General features: G+C 42.1%; 1 protein-coding gene across 3 annotated transcripts in view; it reads left to right on the forward strand.

The window, feature by feature from the left end:
• The first annotated feature begins 2,830 nt into the window (after positions 1-2,830).
• Positions 2,831-15,134, forward strand: part of celf3b (cugbp, Elav-like family member 3b) — a 32,304-nt gene continuing 20,000 nt past the window's right edge. For 2 of the 3 annotated variants that reach the window (XM_084943221.1, XM_084943222.1), the window contains exons 1-3: positions 3,323-3,347; positions 3,804-4,045; positions 6,031-6,113. In XM_084943221.1, coding sequence (XP_084799347.1) covers positions 3,901-4,045; positions 6,031-6,113 — 228 coding nt within the window. In that variant the 5' untranslated portion in view covers positions 3,323-3,347; positions 3,804-3,900. Of the gene's footprint in view, positions 3,030-3,316; positions 3,348-3,803; positions 4,046-6,030; positions 6,114-15,134 lie in introns of those variants that run through there. The other variant, XM_084943223.1, reaches the window with a different exon arrangement.

Consider the following 15,134-nt stretch of genomic DNA (forward strand, 5'->3'; position numbering starts at 1 on the left):
TGTGCTGTAGTACAATTATTATTACAAGGCAGAAAAATCCTGGAAACACACAAAGATTATTACTTACATATTTACTTATTATACTCTTTATATACTCTTGAGTGTGTGTGTGTGCATGTGTAATGTGATGTTTCAGATAGGAAGTGTAGTGCACAATCCTCAGTCTTTAAGGAAACCCTGCCAAGGTCAGCTGCTGTCTGAGATGAAAATCTAGGAGTGGACGAGCTTGTGTAATGAGTAGGACTATCAATAAGGCAAAATCAAACCAGGAAAGAAGAGAGTGGATGCTAAAAAGCTATAGGACCTTCATTAAACTTAAATATTGCTTAAGCCGGTGTAGTTTCCTGAGTCCGTGTCAGCAATTTTAGAAATGTCAGCCCGAGTAACTTCCAATAATTTCAGAACTTTTTGGTGGAGAAGTGATAATTTCACATAGAAATCTGTGATGTAAATGTATACTTTTAACTCCCATGGACGCTATAATAGCCAAGTCAGTCAAATACAGTCAGTGAGGATTTTATTAGTGGGCTCGGACCCCATTTTGGCTTCAGCACTGCCTCAGTTCTTCAATACATAGATTCAACCAGGCAGTGGAAATAATTTGGTCCATATTTACATGGTCGCATCATACGCGTTGCAGATTTGTTGGCCGCACATCCATAATGTGAATCTCTCATTCTACCTCATCTTAAAGATACTGTATTGGATTGAGATTGGTGACTGTGGAGGAAATTTTAGTGAAACTAACTGTCATGTTCAAAAAACCGGTTTGAGATGATCTGAGTTTTGTGACATGGCGTGTTATCTTGCTGGAAGCATAAGTCAGAAGGTGGCTACATTGTGGTAATTAAGGGACGGACACAACAGCAGGCAGGCTGTGGCATTTAAACGATGCTCAGTTGGTACCAAAGTACCTAAAATGTGCCATGAAACTATTCTCCATGCCATTACACCACCACCAGTAGTCTGAACTGGCATGATGAAGCCATGCTTTTATGTTGTTTATGTCAAATTCTCACCTTGCCATCCAAATGTCACAACAGAAGCCAAGACTGATCAGAGAAAGCAACATTTTCCTAGTCTCCTCTTGTCAAGTTTTCCGTGTGAATTGTAGCCTCAGTTTCCTGTTCTTCACTGACAAGAGCATCCACTGTGCTCTTCTGTAGTAGCCATTTCAATTTGACTAACTAAAATGTTCACTACATGCCAAAAAAGGTATTTAGTCGTTGCCATGTAGATGCTGATTAAATATTTGTGTTAACCAACAGTGGAACGGGTGTACCTAACAAACTGGCTGGTGATTGTATGTTTTAAATTGTGGAATGTAAACTCCCTCAGATTGACCATGCCCCCAGTTCCCACTAACTTAGGGGGGAAGTGTTCTCTGTGTCCTCCAACATAGCTAAAGATTTTCCAATCCAGTGGTACTGGAACAGTTTGGAGCAGTTTTCAAACAAGTGCAAGGTAGAGCATTCATAATGCTTTAGCTCAACTATGAAGGAACAGAGGCAAAATCAGGATGTACTATCTTCTTCTCATTCTTTTTCTTTTTGCAAGCAAGACCTATGAGTTCCAGACGGCTACAGCCCTTTACACCGGGGTTTTCATGCAAGCCTGTGTGGGCGGGGTATATATGTTGGATGAATGTGGCTCACAGAGGGCACGATGCAAGACAGGCAGATGGTGACCTTTGGGAGTAAATTACCATGAACCTTATGACTCTGTTCCCTCAATCTCTCTCTCCTTTAAAGGGTCCGGGCATGCACACTGGCTTTCAATTCAAAGATGTGAAAAAGGAGCGTGCTGTTAACGCTAACTCTGGAAGTTTGGGGTTTTGGGGGATATCACAGTTAAATAGCCCAGTGTCTGCCGGTTTTCCAAAATACAGGCTGTAAAGTAGGCCAACTCCAACCTCGAGCTATCTCTCTTCCCTCTGTCACACATTTCACTCTGTGTGGGTGTGAGCGTGAATTTCGGGCTCGGGCGTGAACAGCTGTAGTAGTCGTGACTGCGTGCTAGACGACGGCGGCGCGCTTCGGCTTCACGTCAAGAAGCATCGTTTCAGCACCAAGGCCAGGGCTCGCGGCGAGAACAATAGGCGGCTCCGCGCACAGTGTTGGCTAGGCATCGTCTTTAAAGCGGTCACCCGGAACTAGCCGCTAAGATAACACGGCGCTAAAAAGACTAAAAAAATCTTTTTGTTTTAAATACTGAACACACATCCACAAGTTATTGAGTAAAGCTTGAAAAGATCACCGAGACGTTTAATCTGGATTTATATTTTTATTTTTCGTGTGTGTACGAGAGGACTGTTATTGACGGTCCCCGCGGCTGACGTCACGCGCTAGCAACCGCTTTGGAGATAGGAGGGGGAGGGGGAGACAGAGAGTAGAGAGACACCGGTAGCTTTAGGACGTTAAAAGCCATAGAACCGTCGGACGGGCCGGTCGCTACAAGAAACAGAAAATAGTAAGAGCAGCTCCCCATTAACGGTTAGAACAATAACGACAAGGCTGAAAGATCCCGTTACGAGTGACCGATCAAGTTTCAACAGTTTTAAGCTAGCCCAATTTTAGAAGCCGCTTTGTCCATTATCACTTTGTTATTATATAACAGGACTTGAGAGTGGTGAAAGTGATAACTCTGGATTTGTAAACCCTGAGAGGTTGGGACTAAGTGCAGAAAGCGGTGGTGTTCGAGCTCACCTGCCACCAGGACTTCTTCTCCGTCACTTCCACACCCGAAGACCGGGAACACCGGGATTTTTTGTGGATTTTTTTATTTTGTTTTTTTTTTGTAAAAACACAAGCCGAATCTATAGTATTACACACCGAGGAAAGAGGAGGAGGATAAACACAAACACGCACACAGCACGGCAGGCACAAAGAGCGGAGAGCATCCAGAGAGGGGAAGAAGGCGGACCGCACGGAGAGATAGAGCGCGGTGTGAGGACAACAACCCGACTGAGCATCCCTCTTTAATTTCTGATCTGCTCAGGAAACACTCTGCACGGCCGTACAGTACAAACGGTAAGAGCTTTTATGTGTGCAGCCTGTATATCCCCATGTCTTGTTTTGTTATGACGAGAGTATTATATATATATAAATATATATATAGATGTGTGTGCGTGTGTGTGTGTGTGTGTGTGTACATTGAGGAGAAGGAGGGGGGGGGGGGGGGTGATCGGACAAAGAGCAAGGGAGCCCCATGACATCCGTGTGTATGCTGTAACCTACAGCTGGCTAAACAAAGAAACCGCTCTATTGCAATGTTTTATCCCCCAGTCACACTGTTTCCTCTTCTTTTTTATGTGTAGGGGATCCTGAACGCCGTTTATCCACGGAAAGGTAACGCATCTGCATACATATTTTCTTTTCATATATTTTTAATTGGAGCGAAAAGTGCTATTATTGTTTTTTGATTGGCTAATTAACATTTGCATAATTGTTTTACCGGAAGCAACTGGAGCCCTTTGTCATCAGCGTGGGCACTAAATACACAAATAATCTATAGTTTCTTTTTCTTTAACGTAATGGATGCATGGTTTTTATTATTAAATATATTCATGAAGACATTTGATTGGGAATTTATCATCTTTTTACAACATTACAATTGCAATTTGGCTAATACTATAACACATGTGATAAATGTTTTATAGGGTAAAATAACCAAGGAAAGTATCCTACTGTAATATAAATCTGTGAAAATGAATTATTATTATATAAATAAATATTCTAAGGATAATAATAGTTATTTTTCAATTGTTTTCTTTTCCTCTCCATGTTCCTGGCTATGTCCCAAAGACTCCTCCAGCATCAGTCGCTCCTCTCCAGGGATAGCTGCTCCCGATCTGTTTGCCCGAGCCCTGCATTACCCAGTCGTCCTCTCCACTTTGTCCCGATGAAGGAGGCTGATGCCATCAAGTTGTTTGTGGGGCAGATTCCCCGTAATCTGGAGGAGAAGGACCTCAAGCCTATCTTTGAGCAGTTCGGGAAGATCTATGAGCTAACTGTGATTAAGGACAAATACACTGGCATGCACAAAGGTAGGATCTGCCTTCGTAACCCAGAGTTAAAAAGATGCCTCCGGTGCTTGATAGATGTGCGACACAGAGGCAGATAGATGAGTGAAAATATTTCTGCGTGTATGTCACATGTATCCATGGAAACTGTCACAGCGCCTTCGTGTCTTCATTTTGAGTTGAGGCATGAGATCCCGAAGACGAGCAAGCAAACTCGGTTACTGCCCGTACACTGCGAGCGAACTCGCTGTTTTGCTGCAGCATGCTTCATAAAACAATCGGGTGCCTAATGTATTTAAAAATTTACTCCGATTTGTAAAGCTTGTGCTCCACAGGCGGAAAAAGAATGTGATAAAAAGTTTTATAATATATGATAAAGAGTGGAAATAAGGATCTCCTGATAGATGCTATGAATGAAAAATAACTTTCTACTGTAGCAAAACCCATTCAGGCACACACATGCACACACACACACACACACACACACTGACCTGGGGTCCTTTGTGTTATGAGCCAGATTAGACTGTATGCTCCAATCAGTGTAATGGGGCTGTAAGCCAGGGTGACACAAGGGAAAGAATCTGTTGTTTTGAGAATCCCCACAGCCACAGTAAGCCGCTCTTAAAAGCAATGAGATGGACCATAAGATGCATGTGTGTCTATGTGTGTGTGTGCCATGTACTGATCCGAGTGCCATGTCAGGTGTGTGTCTTATCATTCTTTGTATTTCTTTTTTCTTTTTGTTTTTAATCTCATGGCACCATTAAATCCCGAGATGCGCACTCCGTGAATGTTAACTTCATTTCTCTAATCTGAATCTACATGAGCCTGTCTGAGATGTCACTGGGATGCTAACCTGCTGCTAATTTTGTTGTCTTAGTGCTGGTGACAGGTGTAGTAAACAGCTCTGGGCAGCCAGCTCTACTACCCACCCTTTCCTCACACACACAGACACAGGTACAACACGTAGGAAAACAGAGGGAGTGTATCTGGAGTGATCGTGAGGCATGCATAGTGGTTGGTATAGGGCAAGAACCTGACAGTGGCAAGCCTGCAAGGCCTTGTTAGCCCCACGCACACGTCTGTGGTGCTGTCATGTGTGCTGACTCGTGGCGTGCCGTACTGAGATGTGCCGTGCCGTGGAGTGTCCTCTTCTGCTCTAGAGTAACATCATTAGGGAGCATAGTTACCGTACAATGCATGATTATATATCTATATTTTAATCTTCACGCGTATATCCAGAATATATGATGACAGGTAATCAGGAAAGGTATTAGAAAATACAACATTTAAAAGATTTAAATGGATAATGACGGGGAGAGTGTGTGTGTGTATGTTTGTGTGTGTGGGGGGGTGCAATATAACAATACAGTCTCAAGGCAGTGGTGAAGTAGTCATAATCGTTAATGTATTTATTCATGTTCCTGGACACCAGTGTTTCATTTCTTCATGTCTTGCACACATTTTTGTTTTTAATCTGTTTGGTGTCATGTGTAGTGATTTGTCCACATTCGGAGACTGAAGGGGTTTGTGGCAGAGGGAATCATTTCCCCGCTTATACCAGAGATCACAGTTTGAGTCAGAGACGAGACAGATATTTACAGTTAATTTGTGTCATACATTATTAATTGTCTTTAAAAACCGAATTGATTATGTTTAGAGAAAGATCAAGGTTTGGGTTAAAGTGCATCACATCGCCCTGTTGTCTTGGTTGCCAGGGTGACACAGCCCCGGTCCAGACTCGGGGCTGCAGACATGAAATATACCTCCTATTAAAAAAACATTACCTTCAAAGTTGTGCCAACTGTCTTGAAAAACAATGACAATTTGTGTCCGTGAACATGAACAAATACATTACTTTTTTTTGTGACTATTTCACGTTTTGCTCTGAGACCCGGCTGACAAAGACAGAGATAGAGGATGACAAATATTAGAGCCGTACCCTGACCTTTTCTACCATTACTCTCTCCCTCTCTCTTTCTCGTTCTCTGCCTCTTTCTGTCTGACAGGATGTGCGTTTCTGACGTACTGTGCGAGAGAGTCTGCGCTGAAAGCCCAGAGCGCTCTTCATGAGCAGAAAACACTACCAGGGGTAAGTGCACATCAACAGACATAAATACACACACACAAACATCCCCAGATAAATCACACTTAACACTTATGTAACAATACACACAAGCATCCATGTACATTCCTGTTGTAGCAAACATACAGACTCTGCCATCCAATTTATCCACACACACACACACACAAGTGGCCTCGCATCAGTGTGCGTCTGTGTGATTGGAGGTTCAGCTCCCATTAGTAACACTGACATAACTCAGCAGCCGGCAGGCGTCTTGCTGCTAAGGACAAACACTCCCTCTCGCTGGAGACACATAGGGTACTCCGTAAGCATTATCATCTCCATTTCTCTATCTTTCTCTGTCGCTCCATCTCTCTGTCGGCCCCTGCGTTAGCCTCCGGTGATAGCTCCCGCCTAGAGAGTGTATGTAATTAATGTGGCCATTCCCCTTTGTCTCATCCCAGTCTCCCTCCGGTTGCTCCAGTGAGGGATTGTGCGCTGCACCGGGGCCAGGGTAGGACGGTGTTCATTATGGATGGGAAACTGCGAGAGCGGTGTCTGTCTCGCAGGCTCTACCTCTCTGTCACTCCCGCTCTCTCTCTCTCCTTTTCTTCCCTCTCTGACCTGATTTCCACTGCAGTTAAAAACAGATATTACAGTATGCGTTTAGGAGCATTTTGTATTTTTGCACACTGTGCGGCTAAAATACGAAGCGTTTAATCGAAATAACATTTTCCCAGTTTTATCCGACTCCCAATTTCCACCATTTATAACAGAATAGTAAGCGTGCTTCTACCATCTCTGAGGCGCTAGCACTCTCTCGAATTCTCTGTTCGTTGACTTGCTAATGATCAGAATTTCACTTCATGCACCTTCTTCCTGAGCCAGAGTGTTGATAAGATCTGTGTGAAAAAAACTGTGGAAAAAGAGCGTGAGGAAAAGGCGTTGGGGGAAGGGAAGTGTTGTGACACACACAAGCATGAAATCTCTGCATACATATTGCAGTCATGCATGCTTTTTTTGAACCTCTATGCAGTCACACATTCGCAGTCACCTATACAAACACACTATAGTGACAGTAATCCAATTAGAGACTGCTAAGAAGCCTGACCTTTTTTCATAATCACCTTTCTGCTGTCTGCTGTGTCTCCCTTTTCTTGTGTGCACTGCCCTTTGTCCTTTAACTCATTCTTAGTTTCTCTACATTCCTCTGTGATGTCTCTAAGTGCAAAAGGGAAATCATCTATACGGCTGACTTACAAGAACATAATTGCTGCAAATTTCCAGATAAATTGTGATAGATATTCTGGACACACAGAGGAAACATTTGCAGGGCGGATACTCATTAGCTGCAAAGATTTACTAAAGAGTCAGCATGTAACAATCAGAAGCACCACTCCCCTGAGGAAGGCTGGTGCTGAAACAAGGGTGTGGCATTCGTGGGCTGATATAGGCCTGGACTCTTCATGATTAAGCATAACTTTTCTGCATTTGGTTTCCGGTTGGATCATTTATTCTGTCTAATTTGAGCCAGAAGTGTTCATAATGAAGCACTTGCAAGAATTTTAGCATGTCTGAGCTCAGTGAATTGGTTCATGAATAGCAGTAAATGAGGGGCTGACACAGTTTGTCATCAACACTTCCCTTTAGTTGAAGCACTCACAAATATTTCCATCAGCAGCCCCATTAATCACTCTGGATGTCGTTTGGGGTTGGAATGAGGACCAAAGTGCAGCCACTGAAGTAGAGGGAAGTAACAAAAGTCGAGTCTTTAGTTTGGTTGACATAAAAAGCCCTAAAAGGGAAGTGACACACAAATTCAAAAAAATAAACTCAAAGAGCCTGGGAATCAATCAAGAGAATATGGAAACAAGAAGGGGAAGACAGGACTACACAAATATACACAGATGAAAACGGTCAACGATGGGTGAGGACGGTTAGGGTGGGGCAGGCGATCTAGGGGGGAAAAGACCAGAAAGTAAAACTAGTACAAGACACAAAATTAGCATTCAGAGTAAAACGATAAACAAAAGACAAATAGGACTGAGTATGAAAGGGTACTAAACAAAAAGACAGAGACAGGAAAGCACAGGAGGAAAAAGTCATCAAGACATAGAGAGAGAGAAAATGAAGAAACACTACCTAAACTAAAAACACACGAACAGACATGTATTAATCTCAAAAGAGGAACCAAAGCCCAGTTAAAATAAATGAATCAAAATTGTCTCCAATACTAATACAGTAATGAAATCAAAACAAGAAGCACAGCTCAGTCATATTTAACAGATATCCAGAGCCATGACACTGGTTTGGTGACTACAGCTAACGAATGATAACATTTTAAAGCGATTAACTAAATGAAATTAAATGTCTCCATTTAATTCTATACTTTGATGCTTGGCTTTGGTAACTTTGTATAGAGCAGCTAAGGTTTAGCTCTGCTATCACATTTCAATAACCACTGAAACCTGTGTGTCAACCCGGTCTCGTGCCAAACTGTGAAAAATCTGTTCCTGATCATGGACACAAATATTGTTGTCAGCACGACTTTGAAACTATTGTATTTCGGTGCTAAGTATATGCCTTGTGTGAAAACCAAGAAAATTTTCCATTTTTCCAAACCTATCCCAGTAGTTTAAATATCCAATTCGCTAGTTGTGCATTTCTTTGTAAGTGGCGTTTGGTTACTAAGAACATTAAAGGCTCCATTGCCTACATATTTACGACTCTGTCACATGTCAATCAACGGCAGAACTGGCTATCGTTTCTGTCTCCTTGAAAGTGACAATTTGGGATCCGGCCACTTTGACCTTCCGGCGATTATTTCTCCCATTATCTCTGAAACTCTGAAAATCTCTGGCTGGCGCATCACAGTTTAAATCGCTTAACCTAGCCAGGCTGTTTTTAATACCAAAAGCTATTGTATTTTAAATGGATAACATCTTAAAAAATAAGACAAATGATTAAAAATCTGTCACGTGCAAGATTCGAAACAAAGTTTCTGGTGTGACCGGTGAAATTTTGTTTTTACTTTTAAAAGTGGAAAATCTGAACTTTTTGTACCCAAACATAAATCAGTACGTCCGAGACTAGCGGAACAAAAATCGTATTCAGGGACACAAATGTAAGGACAGGAAATCTGAGTACAGGACCACAGAAAAGCTGGAAAATTCGTTTACAGAAACGCAAGTTAATAGATTAGAGCTTGTGACTGTTTCGGGAACTGCCGTGAGACTGTGTTGCGCATGTCTCCCTTCTCCCCCGTCTCCGTTCCCTTGCCTATATTGACTTCTTTGACGGGATTTAGAAATGACTTAAGAAGATTTTTCACTCTCTTTCACACATCCTCTCTTTGTCCCATTCTTTTCTCTCCCTAAGAAATGTTTTTTCATCTCTTCCGTATTCTTCCTTTTATTTCCCCAGACCTGCCATATGCTTTCTCTCTCATTCAATTTCATCTCCGCACCCCCCCCCCCCCACTCTCAAATCCCCTCTGTCCTGTGTTCAACTCCTCCTCCTGACGTCTTCCAGTTTCTCTACAGCAGTAGAATATTACACTAGCCTGAACCCTTTCATTTCATGGTATTCCTCTCTCATCCCTCCTTTTCCCTCCCTGCTGTCTTTTACTCATTTTTTTCTCTCACTGCACACTAGCGCTTCCTCCTCGGATTCTCATTTCACAGTCATTAATGGTAACCCTTCTAAGTCCTCCTTCTCTCACGCGCGCGCCATCTCCCTCCTCCACCCTCCCCATCGCAGTTCCTCTACCCCTCGTCTCATTTCCCCTCCTCTTGATTAGTTGACCCCTTTGACTGTTTCCCCCCCTCCAATCTCATCCTCCCCCCCTCCCCTACTCTTCTTCTTTGTCGGCTCTATTTGTTAAGCTTTGTGATGAGTTTATCACAAACTCATTTTCATAGTCAGATTCTGAGCTCCCTGTGAGGCACGAGGGCTGAGGTCTGTGTGTATATGTGTGTATGCGTGTGAATCTCGGGATCACTCTAAACTGCAGGCGGCGGAGGTACGTCAGGCACCTCATGCAACTTTAATTGAACTGTAGCATCACACACTCTGATGTGTTGCTTTTACACCCACGGCCTAGCAATTAAACGTTCGATGACAAGTCCAACGCTACAGAGTGTTACTGCTCCTGCCTGCCACTCACCAATGGGATTTAATGCTCTGATCAGCCAGTAGAGAAATGAAAAGAAGAAGAGAAATGCATAGAGGTGTGCTCTATAGTTTCAGCAAGGGGCGATAGACTGTCAGACGGAATAAGAAGAAAAAGTGCAGAGGGATTGAGAGAGGGAGATACGAACAGATGGCCTTATCAGAGTGTCCTGCGCCTTGTGTTTAATTTGGACACAGAGGGAATGAGAAGCGACGAGGGAGCATGACAAGAAGAGAGCGAGAGGGAGGGAGCAAGATAGTACATGATATTTGTCACAGTAGCAGAAATTTAACAGTGGAACCACTAGTAAAGTCCTGCTGTAGCACACAGATGTTTTGGTGTATTAGATGTGGTGCAAAGATTCCCTCTGGGATACATCCATGTGAAAGAGCTTATGTTTATCCGCCACATATTAGCATTTGTTTTCACATGAAGATTAAATTCATATGTGCATGCAGGGGTTTCCTCATTATTCCCAAATGCAAATAATATAAATATTTAGTGTCGTAAAAGCCTGCCCCCACAGATGTATTCCTGGTCTTATTTTGTAGATATCTTATTAAAGGTGTCTCATTCAAGGAACCACTTGTACTTCTGCAAAAAGAGCCATACTGTAGTGGATGCTCGATTTTAAAGGCTAAAATATATAAAATCAACAGCCGAGAAATTATTCTATCAAAGCAGCCAAATAAATTCCACAAAATAGCTTAAATAAAGTAGAATAGCTGAAATGAATTCATACAATAGTAAGACAAAACCTCAGTACATATATTTCATGGATTTATTTAAGTTAAAAGCTTTGATGATCCACAGAAATACACTGTTGGCTGGCTTTGCAGCTAGTGTGGGTCTTGTTATTTCAGAGAGATTGTAGCACTTGGGTGATACCATGTGTCCGAGGTCAGAGGTGAAGGCTCAGCTTCCAGTGAACAAATCCAGGATAACCATTAGAAGGACATGTCATCCCCAAAGAGTGTGTGGACCACTGCAATCTAGCACAATGCACAGGCGACATTTTGGATACATATTCTTCTCTCCTTAATAATAATTATGCCTGCAGTCAGAATATTTCTACAGTATAATTAGTTTGACGTGTTGATTTGTTGCCTGGTTATATAATTTTTTTTCTCACATCTTTTCTTTCATTTTTGACAGTTTTGTATGTAAGTTAAAAAGCTTGTATTTCTTGTACATTCATTGGAGACACTAACAGACACACAGCTCAGTCATAGTTTGCGTACACGACACTGTCATACACACAGGCACACTCGTGCTCATGCAAACATCAAATTTAGAGTAATCATTCATACAAAACTATCCTTGTTTCATGCTAATCCCCCATGCATCTCTCCCTCCCTCTGTCGCTGTTCATCAGGCCACACTTCCCTTCCAGCCTGGCTAGATTTTAACCTCGTATCTCCCTCTGCTCTCCATCTATTGCTCTATCTCTCTGCAGCCCTACTGCTGCTGTATTTCCTCCCATATCTCTCCCCTTATCTGCTTCTTTTGTTCTTTGTTGTCGATATCTCTCTCTCCATTTAATCTGCACACTCTCTTCTCTTTGTGTTTATCGCTCCCTTCATCTTCGTGCTACTTCAAACACAACTGTTTGTACACACACATACGTCTACCTGCTTGTACACACACACACACACACACATCTGTTTGGTCACGCCGACATCCGCAGGTCTCAATGTAGGTGAAATTAAAGTGTGATAAGCAGCTTACCAGGTGTGTGTTGTCATGCTTCACTGCTCTCAAGGCAGCACTCTGCTCCCTGTTTTTTGATTAGAGCCAAACTGAAGCTCTCTCTCTCTCTCTCTCTCTCACACACACACACACACACACACACACGATGTACTTTCTGTGACACACTGAATGTCTAATGAATTATTATAAAGCCAGAAGAAGCACCACCAGTACTTAACAAAAGAGATACTACAGAGGATTGGTGCATTTATTAAGGAATAAAAGTTTGTAGTGGTGATATTGATTAAATACATTTAGTCTGACACTGAGCACTGATCCAGCTTTTTTCATTTCCGATATGACACAGTTACCTTGGCTTTCGGTTTCTACTGATAATGAGCACTGATCCGATACCAGCCTTAAATTAATAAGCTGTAATCCTCACTGTGAGGAAGAGACTAGGAATCCTTCCTTTATTCATAAAATAACATCAGGCTATACTTAAACATTTTTTTCTCAACAAAAGAACAGTCCAAGACTGTAAATGTTGACTCACTTCATCAAAGTTAGCAGTGAAGTAAAAGAAAAAAACTTTTTCAAACACACAAAGAAAATCTGTTAGTGTAGCAGCGTGAAATCCCTCCAAACTCTCAACGCTTTGCTGTTACTTTCCCCCATTCCCCACATTAGGTCTCACACTAACAAACAGTGTGCTGCTGCGTCATGCATGAGCTGGAAAACAGAACAACAGAGAACTGATGTGAACAGCACGATGCACCGGTGCATCGCTGGTTGTTTTAGAGTTAATGCTGGATCTTGGAAAAGTGTTGGGATTTTACTAATTCTGTGAGGTCTAAGCTCTCGCTGGCACCCCTAAACTTATGTTGTGGAGAAATACAGAACAAAAACATATGGTTTGTCAGGTGTCAGTCATAATGACACTGGCAGGATTATAAGCAATATGCTGTTTGATGGTGTAAATTTAACTACAGTATTTTCAGGGTTAAGGCTTGATCCTGGAAACACGTCTATAGCTGCTAAGCATTTTGTTAAGTCAAATCAAAAATCAAAACCGTGGAAACTGAACTGACTTCCATGACATCCTGTGTATGTATAGTATTGATGAGATCAGACACAGATGGTTAGACGGTGCAGAAACAGCAGCCTCTTCTTTATAATTAGTGTCACTTCATTCTTTTAAGGGCAGCCCAAGAAAAAGAACCAACACTGGAAATATCACCATAAATAATCACTTTTCCCTTTAAGTATGTCAGTAGTGTTATGTGCCTGGGAAGATAGATGCGATCTCTTCAGGTATACATCAACCACTACTTTTAGTTGATGTTTATCAGACCCACTTAGAATGTGTCCATGTTGTGTACGTCCTGTGTGTGTTTCCATGTGGAATCTAAGATGCTTGGCAGACAGCCTCCCTGTGGGGCAAAGCTATGATGAGCAATTATCCACTAGGGCGACTTTGTAGGCTAATTTAGCATATTTATGTGGTCAGCACTGTTTACTATTCCCCTTCACTGCTTACTGCTGCACTTTCAATTTAGAACAGACCCCAAATCTCTCTCTTTCTCAGTTTCTCTCTCTCTTTCTATATTTCCTCTCTGTCTCTCCCTCCTCTCCCTCTATCTCTCCCCTCCTGATGGGGTTTGTGATGTGTATCGCTTACCCCCTCCCTCGTGCTGTTTCTCTATTTTTATCCTCGCCGTGTGTGGGATGGGAAGGGAGTAGAGGGACAGGTGTAAAATTGTGTGTGTGTGTGTGTGTGTGTGTGTGTGTGTGTGTGTGTGTGTGTGTGTGTGTGTGTGTGTGTGTGTACAAGAAGTAGACAAAAAGAGGAGGCGCTGGAGAGAGTGATGCAGAGGGGATATGCAGAGCAGAAGGGTGTTTGTGAGGGAGATTTGGCTTGTTTGTTTAAAACAAAAGTCTTTGCTCTGTGCATGCATGTGTGTGTGTGTGTGTGTGTGTGTGTGTGTGTGTGTGTGTGTGTGTGTGTGTGTGTGTGTGTGTGTGTGTGTGTGTGTGTGTTTGTAAGTGTGCATGTGGGTACATTTTTGCATGAAACATGGGGAGAGAAAAAGTGCCTGCCTCATATTTCACAACAAAAATGAGGCAGAATCTAATCATAGCCTAATAAAAACCTGACCCTGGAGAGCGCCTGCCTCTTTAAGACCTAACACACATACACACACATGCACACATACTCCAACACACACTGTTGTTTATACATGACTCCAGAGGACATTACAATGACTTACATTCATTTCCTAGAGACTTACCTTAACCTTAAGCTAGTGCTGGGTGGTATGAAATATGTATGGTCGTTTTTAAGATTCTGGTGGTTTCGTTTTATGTCACAGTATTGTTATTATTAGTATTATTTTTGCCTATGAGCTTACATACAGACTTTAATGTCATCATAAAAAAGAAATAAAACCTAAAATAAAACCACACAACCATAAGCAATAAATGTTCTAATCTTAGGCTCTGCTAATGAAAATCACTGGCACATGGCTGTAGAGCCTGCTTTCTGTGATTTACCAGTATAAACAGATTTTGGTCCTCATAAGAGTACTACCTGAACAAAATAAACACAGAAGGACCTTCACGTGTTGGCCTGTTTGTAAAGTTATGTTTGTGTGGATGGATGATTACCAGGCCGTGTGTCTCTCAGATGCTGAACTCTAAAGTAGCAGTAAAGTTGAGTCCATATCACACACCATCTGCTTTGTAAAGCCAGACAGCTTTAGCACAGCCTTGTGTCCACATTCACTGAATGAAAAGACCTGAGTTGTAATTTTGTAAAGTTTGCTTCAAAACTTGCACAAGCACAGCTTTTTTTGTAGCTATTTAAATCTTGGGTTCACACATTGGCTTATTGTAAACTGCCCACTGACTCTAAAATCCTCATATTTAAAATAGAAAACTGTTTTTTCCTGGCTGAAAGTGGCCCTTTAGGGCGGCTATGCAAGTAAGCATGATGTGTCAAGGCAATATATTAAAGGTGCATATAGAAAAATATATTTATCCATCCATCCATCTGTTTTCTTCCACTCATCCAATTCAGGTTTGCAGGCATAATACATTTATACTTGAGTAAATTCCCTCCACTTAAAAAAAGACTGCTTGGGGGGAAGGCCAAAACCTCTTTAGTGAGCAGAAACCTTTACAAAATA

This window comes from Perissodus microlepis, chromosome 11, assembly GCF_051167445.1.
Source record: "Perissodus microlepis isolate ML-2025 ecotype Zambia chromosome 11, ASM5116744v1, whole genome shotgun sequence".
Classification (NCBI taxonomy): domain Eukaryota; kingdom Metazoa; phylum Chordata; class Actinopteri; order Cichliformes; family Cichlidae; genus Perissodus; species Perissodus microlepis.